The sequence below is a fragment of the Crocodylus siamensis genome, chromosome 12 (genome assembly GCF_052110815.1).
Source record: "Crocodylus siamensis isolate JL-2025a chromosome 12, ASM5211081v1, whole genome shotgun sequence".
NCBI lineage: Eukaryota > Metazoa > Chordata > Crocodylia > Crocodylidae > Crocodylus > Crocodylus siamensis.
Window position 1 is genome coordinate 10348453 of NC_143406.1, and position 17205 is coordinate 10365657.

Sequence of the window (17205 nt, forward strand, 5' to 3'; positions counted from 1 at the left end):
TTGCTAAGACTTTATCTGGATCTCAGGCCAAGAATAAAGCAAAGCTGTTCCTTGAATCGCAGACTAGCTTTCACATTTTATCAAAACTTCCAGTTGTGATGCAGTACTCAAAACTTAGGTGGGGAAATGGTGACATCTAGTGGCTAGTTCAGGAGTTTTGAATGACAGCTTTCCAGAAAATAATTAATGAGAATGGAAAAAGCCATCAGGGCTGGTAGCAGAGATGGTCTCTTTAATTAGACCAACAAGCTTTTTGCACCAAAAAAAAAAAAAGTCTTTAATTGCAAGCTTTTGGCCACAACCACCCTTCATCAGGCATGGGAGAAAAGACTGTATAAACGTTAAATACGTGGACACGTCCCTGCTGCTTGCAGCACAGCCGGCTCCGGCTCCCGCGTGGCCCGCGCCGGGGCTAAGCCGTTCCGGGGCCGCGGAACCTGCGTGTCACCCCGCTGCGCACGCGCGTCCTTCTGGGCTGTCCGGGGGCGGGGCCTGTCCTGGGCGGCAGCGGCCCCGGTCCCGCCTCGCCGCTTCCTGGGCGGGAAAATCGCGGCCGCGCTTGCGCCATGGAGCCGGACGGGCAGCGGGAGCTTCTCCACACGCAGGTACAGGGAGGTCGCCGCCGCCCGCCGGGCCCGGCTGCTGCGGGGGAGGTGCAGGCCGCTCCCCTTCCACAGGCCTGGGGCCGGACCTCGGCGTCCTGCTCCTCACACAGCAAGGGAACTCTCTCTATATAGAAGCACATTTTAATTTAAAAAAAGGTAGTAGCAGAAAAAAAAAAAGTATCAGCAATCCCCCGAAAACAAAAAAACAACTGGCAATACTCCCCACCCCCCGCAAAATAACTATCAATGCCCCTCCCAAAAAATAACTGGCAATACTCCCCCTCCCCTCCAACCCCTGCCACCAGTTGCCCAGGATTTGAATGGTATCCTGTCCAGGTTGTAGCTGTGTTGGAGGAAAAAGCAACAGTCAGGGCTCATGGACAGAGGTGAGAGATCTCGGGGTTTTTCTGTTTTTTAACTTTTGAATTTTTTATTCTTGCAAACATCTTGTTGGTCTAATAAAAGATCTCATCTCTGTCCACGAGCCAGGATTGGATGCGGTTCGGTGGCAGTCCTGCTGGGAGCCTGGAGCACGGCAGAGGCGCTCGTGCCCCTTCAGCACCCGGCTTTATTATTGTCTGGGGGGGCAGGCAGCCTCCTCCCATCAGTCGGACACGGAAAGGAGCAGGGAGCCGGTTGAAAAGGAACAGGAGGAAGCTCTTTCTGCCCACCCGGCATGGCAGGTGTGGCGGGAGCTGAGCGTTTAAGCCAGATTCAAACTGGGACTGGACATGTTCTTGGAGGAAAAGGGCATCAGTTGCTACTGAGCAGGGAGCGAGGGACACGGCCTCTGAATCAGAGCTCCCTCAATAGTAAATGCTGGAGGTGATGAGTGAGAGGAAGGGGGGAGCCCTGGTCAGACCCAGTTCTGTTTCCCTTCTAACATCTGCGGCTTGACAGCGCTGAGCAAGATGGACCTGTGAATGACTCAGGAAATGGCTGGGCTTATGTTCTTACTGGACAGGGTGTACGGCCATGAATCATGATCCCTTGATGGTTAGCGCCCGTTGTACTTAATACCATGGGTAATCCTGTTGACTCTTCACAGGAGCAAGCTCCCTGTAAGGTAGCAAGTGTTAAACCACATGGATCCCTATTGCTGCTGAGCTGTGATCCCTATTGCGCTGCCTCTGTAATGCTGGTGTCTCATTCTTTCAGTTGGTGTTTATGCATTATAGTGAATGTGAGAGTTAATATTGTGATATGTAAGGTCCACTTAGTAATTTGTTTTGAATTATTTCAGAGGCTAAAGGCTGCAGTTCACTACAATGTGGGTTGTCTCTGCCAGGAAGTTGCAGAAGATAAAGACATTCAGTTTAGCAAGCAAACCATTGCAGCTATTTCAGAGATCACCTTCAGGCAATGTGGTATGTACATGTCCATGCACTGATGGAACTGTTCTTGTTCTCTTTAAAAGTGATCCAGAATGCTAACTTCATTTTCCTGGTATGAAAGAGGTACTTAATTCAAGACATGCAAAATCCTACACCTGTCTATCCATGCAACAAGGTAGCCCGCGTTAATGAACTGTTTCCCAGTATTGATATCAATAAAGATTTTAGGTAACATGGCTGTGCTGGTTGATGTATGCTAGTGCAAAGCAGTGGCCTCTCCAAAGATGTAAGGATGAGGCTTGCTTGCATGTATTGCCTGTGTAGCCATTTATAGTTTCTTGTAACATAGTAGTAGCTTCACTTCATTTTTTTTTTCCAATTGTAAAATGCCTCGTGCTCTTGCATACAAGCTGTTATATAAAATTCACTTGCAAGCCTCTGGACCATCTGAGGAACTTTGTTTGCTTTCCTTCTTTCTGATTTGAGATTACTTACCAAGTTAGTTTATTGCTTCATTTCCATTCATAATTAGAAAAGATAATGTCTAATAGTTCCACAGCCTCTGTTGCTGTTTTATATCTGGTCTCTATAAAATACACAGAAATGAGCCTTGCTTTGCCTTAAAAAGCAGCTGCTTTTGTACACTTCCAAGATCAATTGATACATGTGGTAAGAGCTGGGGTGTTAAACATTGTGCATCTCATCTCCTGGAGAAGTATTAATATTGCCATAAAGCCAGGATATGGACAGGGCTATAACTACATCATGTGGACCTGTAACAATGTTTAGTACTTACAGAGTTTTGTACACATACTTATGACCAGGGGATGGATGGGTCTATATGTTTGACCAAAGCAAATAACTTCCAAATTGGTCTTCAAGCTTGAAGTATTTAAAACTAAGGCAATCACAGGGTCACATTCTGCTAGTACAACGCAGACCAACAAGCAGAGAACCAAAGTATAACACAATGTACAAGGTGTGGGTCTTCCAAAATGAGTTCCTTTTAGCTCTGTATGGTTGTTAGCAATCACATGAGCCTTTCTGTAAGAGAAAGTTACTGCTGTTATTTACCTGTGCACAGACACTTGCCTTAATGTCCAGTCACCTTCCCCCAAGATGTATATTAGACCTGTGGGGTGGTTGGGGGGCTTGTGGCAGAGCCCCTCGTGGTGGGGAGCAGCAGAGATTGCCCCCCCTGCCTGGCAGTACCTGGTGAGTGGGGACTTTTTTAAAGTACTGGGAGCTGGGGTCAGGTGGGGTAGCCACGGTGGGGCTGGGGGAGCAGGCAGGGGATGGGGCCTGGCAGGGGTTCCCGTCTCCGGTTGTCCCCACCCTCCTCTTCCAGCTCCCCCTCCCCTGCCCTTTATTTACCAGCTCAGAGTCCAGGTCCAGCTCCCTGCTGCAGTGGGCGGGAATTGCCCAAATCATTGAAGCTATCTGAATCTCTTCCAAATTGATTTGGACCTTTCTATTGGTCCTTGATCCGATTCGGATTTGGAGATTCGGGCACCGAATTGGGCCAAATCTCCTCTGAATTGAATCAGCGCCCAAAGCTTCGCACAGGCCTAATGTATATCATACTGTGCTCTGTTCTTATGCTTGAGTGCTGCCCTTTTTAATACTTAAGTGAAATACTTGGGGATGAAAAGTGCACTTTTTTTATAAGCTCTATGATTGGTCACCACAGTTACAGAAACAGATTTCATCCTGCTGACTTGAAAATGTTAAAAAAAAAAGTGTGATTATTTTTTTTTTCTCTCTCTCTGTTGCCCTCCCCCTTTATTTTCTTTCAGAAATTTTTGCAAAAGACCTTGAAATGTTTGCGAGGTAGGTACTGGAACATTTATCCTTACAAAGGCTTGTTTCTTTTACTCAACTCAGTGATATGTTTGGCTAGAGAAAGATCTCTATCCTATTTGCGCTTCTTCCTTGGAAAAGTATAGTATTTAAAAGTGCACCTGGACTACTTTTATGTTATTTGTCCCAGCCAGATGTTTATGAAGTGGCCAGTTTTGAAGTTTAGCTAACAGATCCTGAAGCTGTCCTGATTTAAATTATTCAGATTTGTTTTGTAGCAGATAAAAAAGAAATTATTTCATACTCTGAGTGCAGCACTGCTTCTGATTGCATTGATTCAAACCATGGTGTTTTCCTGAGGTTTGATGAGTCCTCTGTTTCAAAATTGCGTGTTTTTAGGAGTCATAGATGTGAGTTGTATGGTCTTAAGGCTTCTGGAGAATGCTTTGGGATTTTTCACCCCATCAGCTAACTTCAAAATTGCTTTGGAAGTTTGTACCACGAAGGGGGAGGAAAAACATATAGAACACAAAATAACTTAATTACCTAGAGGATAATAAAGCCCTTGTATTGAATCTTGCCTCCAGAGTGTAGCCTTCTGTGTGCATTGTGCTCTCTAATGTAATTGCATGCAGGTGTATGGATAACTGCATCACAGTTGGAGGTTTTCATTTTGCTGTGCTTGTTAGCAGTAAATAGTACTCCTGGAAGAGTAGATAAGTAGGTAGTTTGCTTTCAGTTTTTAAAGCTTCTGTTGTGTAATGCATCTTCACAGGTGACTTGTACTTGTCTGTTCAATTAGAATTGTACGTAATGGAAAATGATTGCTATTAAATGCTTTTATGAAACCATTTGAATGACTGAAGCCTGTGGCGTTTGAAGCTTTTCAGTGTACCAGATCTGGTTTGATGCTAACAGCCTTTCCTCCTTGTTAAGTTGATTCTGTATACAGAACATGTGAATGAGTGAAAACCCAGCAGACTTTAAGTCTCTGACTTGGTTCTGCAATTAACTTGAAGTGCCCATCCTCCCTTCCTTCCATCTCTTTTCAACGGCCTTGGAGTTTGTTACTACTCCTTTTATCTATATAAAGTATATTGCTAAAATCACCCTCTTCTTCTAGTTACTCTGACTTCATTATTCCTGTGTTTTTATCTTTTTCCTTTGGACTCCACTTCAAGCTTGTCACCTCCTCTTTCAGCACAACTGTAACCCTGCCTACCCCTTTATACTTATGGCTTCTCCAGGGACTTTTTTCCTAAGTGTCCCTCTGCATCCTGTCCTGCCTGTTGTCTTGCACCTTCTTTATTGCGTAGGATATCTCTGCTATCCCCCTTGCATTTCAGAATATGTTTCTCCTGGCCTCTTGTTTGTCCAGAGCAAGCTCTCTCCCCCAGTTGCATATCATCTGCTAGCATGTTCCTTCCCCTGAGTCTTTGGAAGTCAATTTATTTGTTACAAGTGATTGCTTTTAATCAATGTCTTTACATGACTGATAGATGCATTATTATCTAAATGAATGTGATGAGATTACTCACAAGCACCAGGTTCTTAGTAGCATGTGGGTTCTTATCCAGCTGATCAAGGGAGCAGAAAGTATTTCCTGGGGATTCAGTAGGTGGCACGAAGAGTTAAAATGTCCCCAGTGGCCCATTTTGATAGAGGGAGCCACAGTGTCTGAGGTCGCAGTTTTCACATTCTGTTTCTTCCAGTTTTGGTTCCTGCACCACTGTCTTCACCAGGGATCCTGATTTTCTCTGATTAAAAAAAATCCTATGTTCTCTGATAAAAATCCCAAATTCTCTGATAAAAATTCCAAGATCTGTGTTTTTTTGTGGTTAAAATGAAGCGCCACTAATATAAACGCTAGCCAATTGCCTGTCAAAAATGATGGTGGTGTGGTGGGGCACAGCAGGTGGGGATGGAGCCCCGTGCCCCCTCCACCTGGGCCCACTTTCCCCTTCCCTCCTGCTGCTTGGGGTCTAGGCCACAGTTTATTTTGCTTTTTCTAAATAAATGTGTATTATGTATGTTATTATTAGAAAAGAGAGGTTGTGGGGGGATGGCAGTAGGTGTGATAGTGGGGCATGTCTGTCATATTTTGAACTGTCTTGTGCTTAGTGTACAAATCTTGGGCACAAGCCTGGATAAACCCAAGAGCAGCCTGGTGTATGACATACCAGATATCCTCCAGGCCCCCAAAAGGTGCTTGATGTCTCATTGACTAACTGACATTGGAAAGCCACCAGGACTAATTTGGGGCCATCGACTGTTGGCCTGTGCACGTGGTACAATGGTCACTCTGCCAAAGGGTCCATAAAAGGGGGTATATGTAGCATGTCCTGGATATACAGATTGTTTTGTGCAATAAAAAAGGAGTTTTAAAGCCTCCTATGACAGATCTGAGCAAATACCTTGCTAATATTTCTCCCCTTTTTTGAATTAATGCAGGCATGCAAAACGAAGCACAATTAATTTAGATGATGTCAAGCTGTTGGCCAGGAGGAGCCGTTCTTTGGTGAGTTTAAGCCCCTTCTCTTCTCACATTTTTCCTCATAAATCACAGGATTATTCCTTAGAAGATTTGTATAAAACCTATGGGTGGTGGAGCTGCCAGTGCTTGCTGTTCAAGTGATTTTTTTTTTTTTCTTGTGGGTTATGAACGGTGGGTAGCAAATCTCCCAGGCAACATCTTTGGGAGTCTATTTGCGATCTTTTATTCTGCTCTAGTTCTTGACATTTGTTCTTCATATTAGTGTTTCAGATTTAGCCATAGCTCAAGCAGCAATGTCCTGGCTAAAGAGAAACTGCTGAGGCTCCAGCTACAGAATGCAGTGTCTAATGAGCTTGTTACAGCACCTTCAGTCTTAGAAGGAGATTCATTTGTTCTCCTACTGCCACATTTCTTTATTTCAGCCTCGGGTCAGGAATACTTTGCATACTGATCAAAGCTGCTCTGTGTCATTCTGTATCAGGAAAGTGGTGCTTATTCTACTGCTAGAAGTAACAAGGAATAGTCAGTAAATATTCTCTCACATGCTGATTTGTTTCTGGTCCAGCATCCATTCCACTTCAGTCAACTGTTAGACCATTTATATATCCTAGAAAACACCTAAGTTACTTTAGGAAAAGAGCATAAAATCTCCACAGTAGAATGAGTTATGGTTTTCATTTAGTAAGTTCTGGGAAGTTGACAATGTAAACAGGCAGATGCCTACCGTCTAAACAGATGCGTCTGTTTAAAAATAGTACTTTGGAGCAAGTTCAGACATGTCTGTGAAAGGCTAAAATTAGCAGCTGAGGCAGTCTTATCTGAGTAATTTTTTTTCTCCCATCTGTGATCTGGGACACATGACAGCCCCTTTCAGAAGAGTTGATGAGGGCTGGAGCTGAATTTGGGTTTTTTGTTTTGGTTTTGGTCTTTGCTACCACCTGCTGTATAGCTTTCTTTGGTCTGGGTTTTCTGAGAGAGAAAACAGGACTCTTGTACCCAGTTCATACTGGGATCACAACTGTGATAGCAACAACTGTGCCTCAACTTAGTTATTACCATCTGTGTTCTTGTGGGACTGGGTACAACATACAGGTGAAGGCCCCAGTCATGTGCTGGCATTTCAGATGTGGGTTATTCCTATTGCTGTGCAGTTAAGAATGAATGATTTGGCCAAAAAATAAACCAGCTGATGACAGGCAGGAGTAGAGGTGGGGGTACAGATATTTTATTTGAATAAATTATTCAGGTTTTTTGAGGTGCATAAACTAGCTGAGTCCCTGATAGATTACTGGCTCATTTTTCTCTTAGGAAAAGTATATAACCCAGAAGGCAGAAGAGCTGGTATTGAATAATCTGGAACAAAAGGAGAGGAAGAAAAAGAAGTCTGGTACAACAAAGGGAAAGAGAACCTCAGAGGAGCAGATGGAGCCCATTGGAGCTGAGAGTGAGGATTCCAACATGGCATGATCTTTCAAACCACTTCTGCCAGCTTTCTGCTTTGCGACTTGGATCAGGGAAGGTCCCTTACTGTACCCTAAGGGAACAAAGGCAGCCTCTCTGCATGGAAAACTCCGTTGGGAGTTGCCCTTGCAAAGCAGCTACAGCAATGGGACCTTTCATCTTTTACATGAACCCGGTAATTGTTTAAGTTCCATTTTCAAAAACAGGCTTCAATGCCAAGAGTTGTTGTTTAGCCATCACCAAAATACGGCTTGCAAAGGGAAGCAAACAAGGACTATTTTAATAGTTTTCCAAAAGAGAATCAGTCATGAGGGCTAGAAACTCCAAAGCTAGGTATCCTCTGCCTAGCCAGCAAACAGAACTAAGAGTATGAGATGCTCTTCTAGGCAACTCTCCATGCTGTTGTTTGGCTTTTCCAAGTTATGAGTAAGATTTGTTCATTTCCTGTTTGTTTTTGTTGCTGCTGTGCTTAAGTGTATTGAAAATATTTTTCAGACATCATTCATACTTGTTCTGGGCTATTAAAGTAGACTTTCCTGCATCGTTATTTTCCATGTGAAATTGCTTGAGTGCAATGCTCACTAAAGAGTTAGGATGGAGTTAGCTGCATCTTCTTGCAGTAGATGAAAAAGATGAGGATGACAACCTGTTCTAAAACTGGTTCATCCTTTCTGCTGCTGTATGGACTTTTGGCTACGAACCTGATTAGTAGCCAGGTGGGTTCTCTTCAAAAGGGGACTATATCTTTCCCTTATTGGAATAGATGGGATCTGTATCTAGGGTCATGTCTATGCAATTATTTTGATGATACTATATGTGTGTGCGATTGTCCTCTTTAGCAGCCTTTTTCCTTCTTTTTTTGAATTTGTATATCTTATGTCAGTGATCCTGGGCTCTTGCCATAAAGTGCTGTGCCCTACTGACTTCTCAACTTAGTGACCCTGTATCTATTTAAATGTAGAGAAGCTCCTGTGTAACAGAAAGTAAAAGGAAACCTTAAGTTTTTATGACTGGACAGACCAATCAAGTACCATCCCCAACTAACAGACACTTTTGTTTCCCTGCCCTGTCTGCAGGAGGATATATGATCAACGGATTGTCTTGGGTGAGGGATATTGCGCTGTTCTTGGAGGAATGGGATAGAAATAACGTTCATGGTAGAATTGCTGTGGGGGGCTCATTGGTGTGACCAAAATACGGCAAAAGTGTTGGGTTTTCCCCAGTTTTTTTCCCCCCTCAATTCCTCCAACCTTGAGAGAGCTGGTTGAATCCCTGCCCACAGAGCCTCCTTCCTATCTGAGCTTCTCAGCAGTATTCCCAAATCAACCAGCAGAGAGGTATTCTCTAGCTCTGTATGACACCTTCAATATGTTGTTGCCTTCAGAGGAGTGGGAAATAAAGGGTACGTTTATAAATTAAATTGGCATCTCTTACAGGGAGTGCAGAGCACAGTCTCCTATATCAGCCAGCTGTTTCATTTGTATTTGGAGCTCTGAAACTGGTGACTGGCTGAGAGAATTGTGACCCTCCTCCAAGTGTCATCTCCTTTAGAATGTGTTGTTGGCATAAATCCGCCTGTTGGATATTTCTACTGCTCCTTTTGGTTTTTTCACCCTTTTATTTTCTCTCATCAAATTGTGGGTATCGCTATTCTGGGAAAGAAACTGTAGGATCAATTCCATAGAACTGTCTAATTCTGGAACTGATCTGTCCACTGGTGCTCTGTGCTCCGTGGACTATCTGGGGCTGTATCAGCGTGATCCCACATGAGCCGCAGAAGGCACTGAGTGGTATATATAGCCTGGGGACCCTGAGGAGTCCTTTTCATATGCAAATATATCTAAATTATGCTTGTTTAATATTTTGTACTTCAAAGAGACTTACAGATTTTAACAAAGTAGCTGTTGCCCCCTATCTGGAGGTTCGTAGACTTTGTCCAGCCATTGGCAATGGGAGGGTTCAACCTGCCATGAAGCAGCACTGTACTTACTTTCTTTTAATATGAACTTTCTTGGAGTAAGGCAGCGTAAAAGTGTTTGATTCTTCCCCACAGGAGGGTATAGAAAATGTATACTAAGAAAAACCAGGATCTCCAAGATTTTGCCTACACTAAAGAAAATTCCTGTATTGGGGCCCTGTGTTCCAATGAGCATACTTGTGGAAGAGGGACTGGAAGAGGGCCAACGTGGTCCCCATCTTCAAAAAAGGCGGGAAGGAGGACCCGGGAAACTATAGGCCTTTAGTCTCACCTCGATCCTAGGCAAGCTGTTCGAGAAAATTATGCTGGCACACATCCAGGAGGGGCCAGCAGGAGACTGCTTGCTTAGGGGCAACCAACACGGGTTCGTCAGTGGCAGGTCCTGTCAGACCAACCTGGTGGCCTTTTACGATCAGATCACCAGATCGTTAGATGCAGGGGTAGCAGTGGATATCGTCTTCCTGGACTTCCGGAAGGCTTTTGACACTGTCTCTCACCCCGTTCTCATTAAGAAACTGGGGGGGCTGTGGTGTAGACACCCACACAGTCAAATGGGTCGCCAACTGGCTGGAGGGCCGCACCCAGAGGGTGGTAGTGGATGGGTCATTTTCGACCGGGAAGGACGTGGGCAGTGGGGTTCCGCGGGGCTCGGTCCTCGGGCCCGCACTGTTCACCATCTTCATCAGCGATTTGGATGAGGAGGTTAAAAGCACCCTGTTCAAATTTGCTGATGACACTAAGATGTGGGGGGACGTGGGTACATTGGAAGGATGCAACAGGCTACAATCAGACCTCGACAGGTTACAAGGGTGGGCGGACGAGAATAGGATGGGTTTCAACAGACAAGTGCAAGGTGATGCACCTCGGGAGGAACAACCGGCACCATACCGACAGGTTGGGGAACTCCCCTCTTATCAGCACGGAGGCGGAAAGGGATCTGGGGGTCATCATTGACTCCAGGATGAACATGGGCCGGCAGTGTGGAGAGGCAGTCAGGAAGGCCGACCGCAGCTTGGCATGCATCCATAGATGCATCTCGAGCAGGTCCAAGGAGGTGATCCTCCCCTTCTGTGCGGTGCTGGTCAGGCCGCAGCTGGAGCACTGCGTCCAGTTCTGGGCGCCGCACGTCGAGAGGGATGTCAACAGCATGGAGAGGGTCCAGAGGAGGCCACTCGTATGATCAGGGGACAGCAGGGCAGGCCCTATGAGGACAGGCTGTGGGACCTGAACCTGTTCAGCCTCCAAAAGAGAAGGCTGAGGGGGGATCTTGTGGCCTGTTATAAACTAGTCAGGGGGGATCAGCAGGCATTGGGGGAGTCCCTGTTCCCCTGAGCACTGCCAGGAGTGACCAGGAATAACGGTCACAAGCTGGCAGAGGGTAGATTTAGGTTAGGTATCAGGAGGCGCGACTTCACAGTCAGGGCGGCTAGGGTCTGGAACCAGCTTCCAAGAGCAGTGGTGCAGGCTCCTACCCTGGGGGTGTTTAAGAGGAGGTTAGATGAACATCTTGCTGGGGTCATTTGATCCCAGTCCTCTTTCCTGCCACGGCGGGGGTCGGACTAGATGATCTTCTCAGGTCCCTTCCGACCCTACAAACTATGAAACTATGAAATATGTTTGGCCACATGTGCTAGTGCTTATCTGACAGCTCACTAAATGAACCCTGATCAGGCAGAGGGGTTGTAACTTGCATTCACACAGCAAGGTAATGGCAGGGCTGGGAACTGAATTTAAAATTCTTGATTCTCTCAGGTCCTATAAAACATAATTTCAGTAAGGCTAAATATCATTTTAGTCTGTACTGTGCAAGTACTAGTGTGGATGGCACGAAAATGGTTCCAATAGTCTTCCTCCTACTATTGCATTGAGTTCTGTTCTCAGAATTTTCCAGAATTCATTGCTTCTTGCGGCTTTGACAGAAACGGATGGGTTGACATCCCTAGAGATCACCACTGAAACATTCTAGTAGAGCACCAGTGAGGAAGAGTTCAGAACGCTAATCAGTATGGGTGGTGGGGAGGCATTGACATATATGCACTCAGGCAGGTTCTGTTGCATCCCCCACATTGTTGAGTAATAGGGAAGGGAATGAAATGAGTTCCTGGCTTCAAGCCCTGTGCTCAGTTCCCTAATTATGAATGAATGCTGCACCCTTGCATGTGTTCATCTGGTATGTGACTCTTAATCTGAGCCCTTGCTTGGGCCCGTAGTTTTGTGCACAAAGCCACCTGAGGCACTGTTAGTCCTGATTTTCCATTCTAAAGATCTATCCAACAAGTACCCCAGGCTGGCACAAGCAGAGATCATTGTAACAGTACACTGCATCTCTGTAGGGCATTTAAGTACTCTTCAAACACTGATCCTCACAAAGAACTCCTGAGTCAGTAAATCTCTTATTCCTATTTTTATAGATGATGAAACTAAGGCAGAGAGGTTGTAACTTGCATTCGCACAGCAAGGTAATGGCAGGGCTGGGAACTGAATTTAAAACTCTTGATTCTCAGGTCCTATAAAACATCATCTCTGCAATGCTTTTTATCCTAAAATGAAAGTTACCCTTCCCTGGCAGTATTGCCAACCCTGCATAATCAAATATTGTGGGGTTTTGTTTTATTTAATAATAATCCCTGTTCTTCTACTTGTTTTCTGGTTTCTGCTCAGGGAGGGTGCCTTTGGGTTGTGTGGTCAAGCTTTTCTCCTCAATTATGTGCGAAGCTTTGGTGGTGATTCAGTTCAGAGGAGATTGGCCCCAATTCGGTGGCCGAATCTTTGAATCCGAATCAAATCAGGGGACCAATTTAAAGGTCCGAATCGATTATTCAAAGCTCTCTGAATCTTCAGAAAAGGTTTGGAGACCTTTAATGATTTGGGTAGTCCCTGGTGGCTGCAGCAGGGAGCTGCAGCTGACTCAGAGCTGCTAAGTACTAGGGCCTGGGGGAGGGAACCATGGGAGGACCCCTGCCAGCCCGCCCCCTCCCCCCCCATGGCTGCCCCCACCTGCCCCAGCTCCGTACTTTAAAAAAAAAAGTCCCGGTGCTCACTGGGTGCTTCCAGGCAGGGGGGTGCAATCCCTGTTGCCCCCAGCTGCATGGGGGGCTCTGCACAAGCACCCCCCCCCCCGCTGTGCTCTGCCTTGGTCATCTCTGGCCCTTGAAGGAAAAAAACAACCAAGAAAAGGCCTGGGACTCACCACTCCTGCAGCAGCCTCAGGGATTTGGGGGCTCATGCAGAGCCTCCCGTGGTGGAGGGCAGCAGGGATTGCACCTTGCTGGCAGCAGTGGTGAGTCTGGGGGTTTTCTTGTTTTGTTTTTTCTTAAAGGGGCAGAGCTGGCTTGGGTGGGGCACCCATGGGGGGGTGTCTGGGGGCTTATATAGAGCCCCCCATGCAGTGGGGGGGGCAACAGGGATCACCCCTTGCCCTGCAGCACCCTCTGAGCCCGAGCTTTTTTTTAAACAAGTGCTGGGAGCTCAGGCAGGTGGGGCAGCCATAGCTGGGCTGAGAGAGGGACGGGACGGGCCTGGCCTGGCTGAATCTCCAAATCAAATTTGACCAAATTGAATCGGGACAGTGATTCGAGTCACCGAATCAAATCACTGTCCCCCGAATTGGCCAAATCTGAAGTGAATACTAGCCACTTCGCACAGGCCTAGTAGGTAGCCCTCCCACCATCAAACCCATCCACAAAATTTACCCCTATGAATCATTTGCAGCTAAATCACCCTACTTGGTATGCAAGGCTTCCTGGTCATTATAGGAATAATGGTGAGGAAATGATGCAGTTTTTTTTAGCAAACAGAATGCATATGCAGCTTAAATTGACAACAAATACGCTCTTAATGTCAGCAAAACCAGAGGCTCTAATTAAGGGTTAAATCCAAACAGAGTGCCTACTTTGGGGAGTTAATTGCTCCCTGGTTTGTGCGTCATTACTTGATCTTGGAGGAAGGGGCTGCTGGAATATAAAAAATTAAGCTGGCATTTGCATCCCTGCCATAAAAAGATAACTTGCAAGAGGGAAGTAGCTTGTGGCAGAGCTGTATCAGACAGTATTCCACATGCATCCTCCTTTCTGCCTGTTTCTTCTCCTCCTGATCTCTGTATCCAGGACAATGGGAGCTGCTGTGCTTCCATCACAGGAAAAACTTTTATGGAAAGATCACAAGGTAAGTAGAAAACATACAAAACTGCTATGCCTATAATACTTGTTTACTCTCTTCTTGTACATGTCCATGTGAAGGACAGTTCTCCCCCAGTATGGGTTAGAGACATGGAAGGAATTTGGTGAGACTAGCTAACAAGAGCACTCCAGGCATTGGTTTGTTGCAGTTTTTTTCCTTCCAAGCCCCTGATGTTCTTCTCTTCTTTAGCCTGTTACTTTCTTCAGTGGGATTTAGTACTTCCTTTCAGAGAACAACCTAAAAGGTGGGTACTCGGGACTTGTAGTAGAGATTGTATCTTTTATTAGACCAAGAAGATTTTTGCCAAAACATTTATTTAATTGCAAGCTTTTGGGCACAAACACCCCTTCATCAAGGCATTGAAGAAAATACTGTAAAAGTAATTAAACGGTGGGTTGCATTCCTTCCAAGAATAACGGATATCATTCATGCGTCATTTAGATAAGACCGTAACTGTTGGAGTTCTCTCTGCTCTTCTCCAACTCTGAAGTGCTGAGTAAATTTAACAAGCAAGAGGGGTTTTAATATGTCCCTGGCCAGAACCTCCTTTTCCCCAAACACATGCACACCTATTGTGTCAGTGGGCTGCTGGTTTTCCACCCCAGAAGTGACTGTAACTCAGTGGAGAGAGACAGTTTGTAGAAATAATCTAGGATCATTTGCTATGAAAGGCTGCTACACTGCTGTAAAATCTGTTGGCTCTAGTCTGGGAACTCTGGCTCTGAAATGGAGATTCCAATAGCATAATGACCTAATCGCTTAGCTGCCTTGACTTAGATAATTGAATGCTATTACTGGTTGAAAAAACTGTAATTAAGTTAGCCATTTTAAGAGTTTTTCAGCCTTTTGTATTTGATTTACTGTAATCTTGAAAAAGATCCAAGAATCAGTACATAAACTGGATCATTAAAAAAGGATTTTTCACTGAAATTATGGGATGAGATACAGCATTGCAGTCTGGTAGTTCATTACACAATAGCCCTTGTCGTTTTCAATGAGGCTTTTGAAGTATGCTGAATATAGAAGAATTTTTTTTAAAGGGACATGCTATATGTAATGTGAAAGCAGGCTGTTGCAAGTTACTCTTAAGTTTGGTATCAAAAAGAGCACAGAAAAACCGCCTATGACAGCATTTTGGGTATGGTAAGTTTGCATTCATTTTGTGTTGTTTGTTTTCCTGGGTCTGCCACACAATAATAAGGGTAAGAAAAACATTTTAAAACATGTGAACATGACTGTAAAACCAGAGAAATTGGCAAGGGAAGCACCTCTTAGCAAGTCTTAAAATTGACTCGATTTCCACTTGACATGATTTTGTCAAGTGTGAGTGTGTGGCTGTGAGAACAAACTTATGAGTCTACATGGGTTTGAGCTAAGATAACTGCTCAGCAGTAGCCCATTTCAAATGCTAAACACAAATGCTTTGCGAGCATTAGTTAATGCTCTTCATGTCCCATTCCTGTAAAATCAAGGTTTTACAAGCTGCCAGTTTGCCCCAGTATTGCTGCAGTAGATCACTGGAAATAGCTTCCACATGCATAGAGCCAAAGTCTATCTGACCTTCCTTTCTATATGAGGCTGCTTAATCCAGTCATGCAAGGTTTCATGTTGTTCACTCGCACCAGAGCTGTTCCTCCATGGAGTAAATAACTTTTGCTTCTTTTACAAGCTCCCACAGGACCAAACAGATGCACAGAGAAGCTCTCTGCCCACATTCCTGTCTGCGCTGTCTGACTGGATGTCCCAGGTGAATGAAGCGCCCCTGGCTGAGGCAGCGGTAGAGCTAGCCAAGCGGCAAGAGAGGGATGCCCTTCATCCATCCCCAGCCAGGGAAAAGTCTCCCTGCAGGAATTTCTTTTGGAAGACTTTCTCCTCTTGCTAGCAGAATAGCTCAGTGAAGCTGTACTGTAGAATGGCTTTAGCACCACCCACCTCACTCCAGATGAATGTTATCAGCGCCTGCTCTCATCTGTGAACAAATACTCTCTCTCTGTAATAAGTGATTAGACACTCTTCCTCTCTAATTCTCTAACCAACCTGAACAGTATGTGAATCAGAATTCATTCTGTGATTGAAACAGATTAAGCCTGATCCGATTGAAATGTAATTCAGATAGTATCAAAACAGCACGTTTCAGTGATAAAGCAGAATATTACCTGCCTCATCCTGTTGTTTTCATTCACCCCAAATCCTTATTGCCTGAAAAACGAATGGACAGCAGGATCAGGTTTAACAAATATCTATGTCATTATCTGTAGTAGAGATGGCAAGGATTGTGTCTTTTCAATGCCTGCTTTTTAGGTTTCTTATAGCCCCAGCTGGTACAGCCCTTATTGCACAGAGTCTTTCTTCTGGAAAAAGATCTTTTTCATCATTTATTTGAAAGCTTTACCAGGAGACTTTAGTTTGTGCATAATTTTTTCTAGTCTCCACACATTTTTCCTTTCATGCTGGTATAAATTTCTAGGGGGTGTCACTTCTTTTTAATGTTAGCCTGTGCATAGAACAGCTTTGATTACTGTTAAATAACATCACAAAGGGAAAATTTAAGCAAGACTTAAATGGAGGGTGGTGGGTATTTTTTGTTTTTAAAGGCTAACTGGAAAAAAACTGAAAATAAATAGCAGGTTTTAAAAGTTTCTGTATTGTTGCTGCTGTTTTTTTTATTGGATGGAGTGTTTTGTCCCATATTAAAAACGAGACATCTTTGTAGGAAGCAGTCATGTTAAAATATGTCTATAGTCAATATACCAGGTTTCACAAAGAGAGGAAAACAATACAAGTTCTCTCTCTTCTCCCATTTTTCTTTAAAGCTAGAAAGGAAGGAAGCTGTATAGTGTCAACACTGCAGCCCTTGCTAGAAGGTGATATCTGTGGCTTTCCACTAGCAAAATTGGCCTCGTACTTTGTGAATGACAATTTGCATATATCCCACCTAACTGCATAGTATGTGGTGTACATAAGAAAAACACATTAGAGTTGCATGAAAAGCCATAATAAGCTTATCTTATTTTTGTTTATACATCTGAGGGGGTAGGCTTTCATTTCTAGGATGAACTTTGTGGCTGCATTGAGATAAGCGCAGATGTTTCGTTCCCCAGGGAAAGCCTGTGTCACACATGCTTTGTTGTGTGGCAAGTTACCCTGGGGGCAGTAGGGGAGGCTGGGGCCAACACTGCGAGCCACATTCATTGGCGTACTGGCCCCAGCAGCCTTATCTGGGGGCCTCCTGGGGCCACAGCAGTGACACTCCTGTTGAATGGAGCCTGGCTGACAGCTACAGCATGGGTCCAGGCAGCCCGACTCTGCTTTTCAGCAGCGCACACTGCCCCTATGTGCACTGCTCCATTCCCC

At 44.8% G+C, this 17205-nt stretch overlaps 1 protein-coding gene across 2 annotated transcripts; it reads left to right on the forward strand.

Moving 5' to 3' along the window:
- The first annotated feature begins 492 nt into the window (after positions 1-492).
- On the forward strand, positions 493-15657 carry CENPS (centromere protein S). Of its 2 annotated transcripts, XR_016438649.1 has the most exons (6): positions 493-605; positions 1849-1972; positions 3736-3769; positions 6191-6257; positions 7542-7869; positions 15521-15657. XR_016438649.1 is itself a non-coding variant. In XM_090023592.1 (5 exons), exons 1-5 carry the CDS (start codon positions 567-569, stop codon positions 7698-7700), a joined length of 423 nt encoding a protein of 140 aa, XP_089879718.1. In that variant the 5' UTR covers positions 493-566; the 3' UTR covers positions 7701-8241. The 2 variants fall into 2 exon arrangements, 1 of the variants encoding a protein (XP_089879718.1); XM_090023592.1 differs by lacking the exon at positions 15521-15657 and having other exon boundaries at positions 7542-8241.
- Positions 15658-17205: the final 1548 nt, after the last annotated feature.

Coding starts and splice junctions, on each gene's coding strand:
- CENPS (XM_090023592.1), top strand. CDS start 567: ATGGAGCCGGACGGGCAGCGGGAGCTTCTCCACACGCAG. Junction 606..1,848: donor GGGAGCTTCTCCACACGCAG/GTACAGGGAGGT, acceptor GAATTATTTCAG/AGGCTAAAGGCTGCAGTTCA. Junction 1,973..3,735: donor GATCACCTTCAGGCAATGTG/GTATGTACATGT, acceptor ATTTTCTTTCAG/AAATTTTTGCAAAAGACCTT.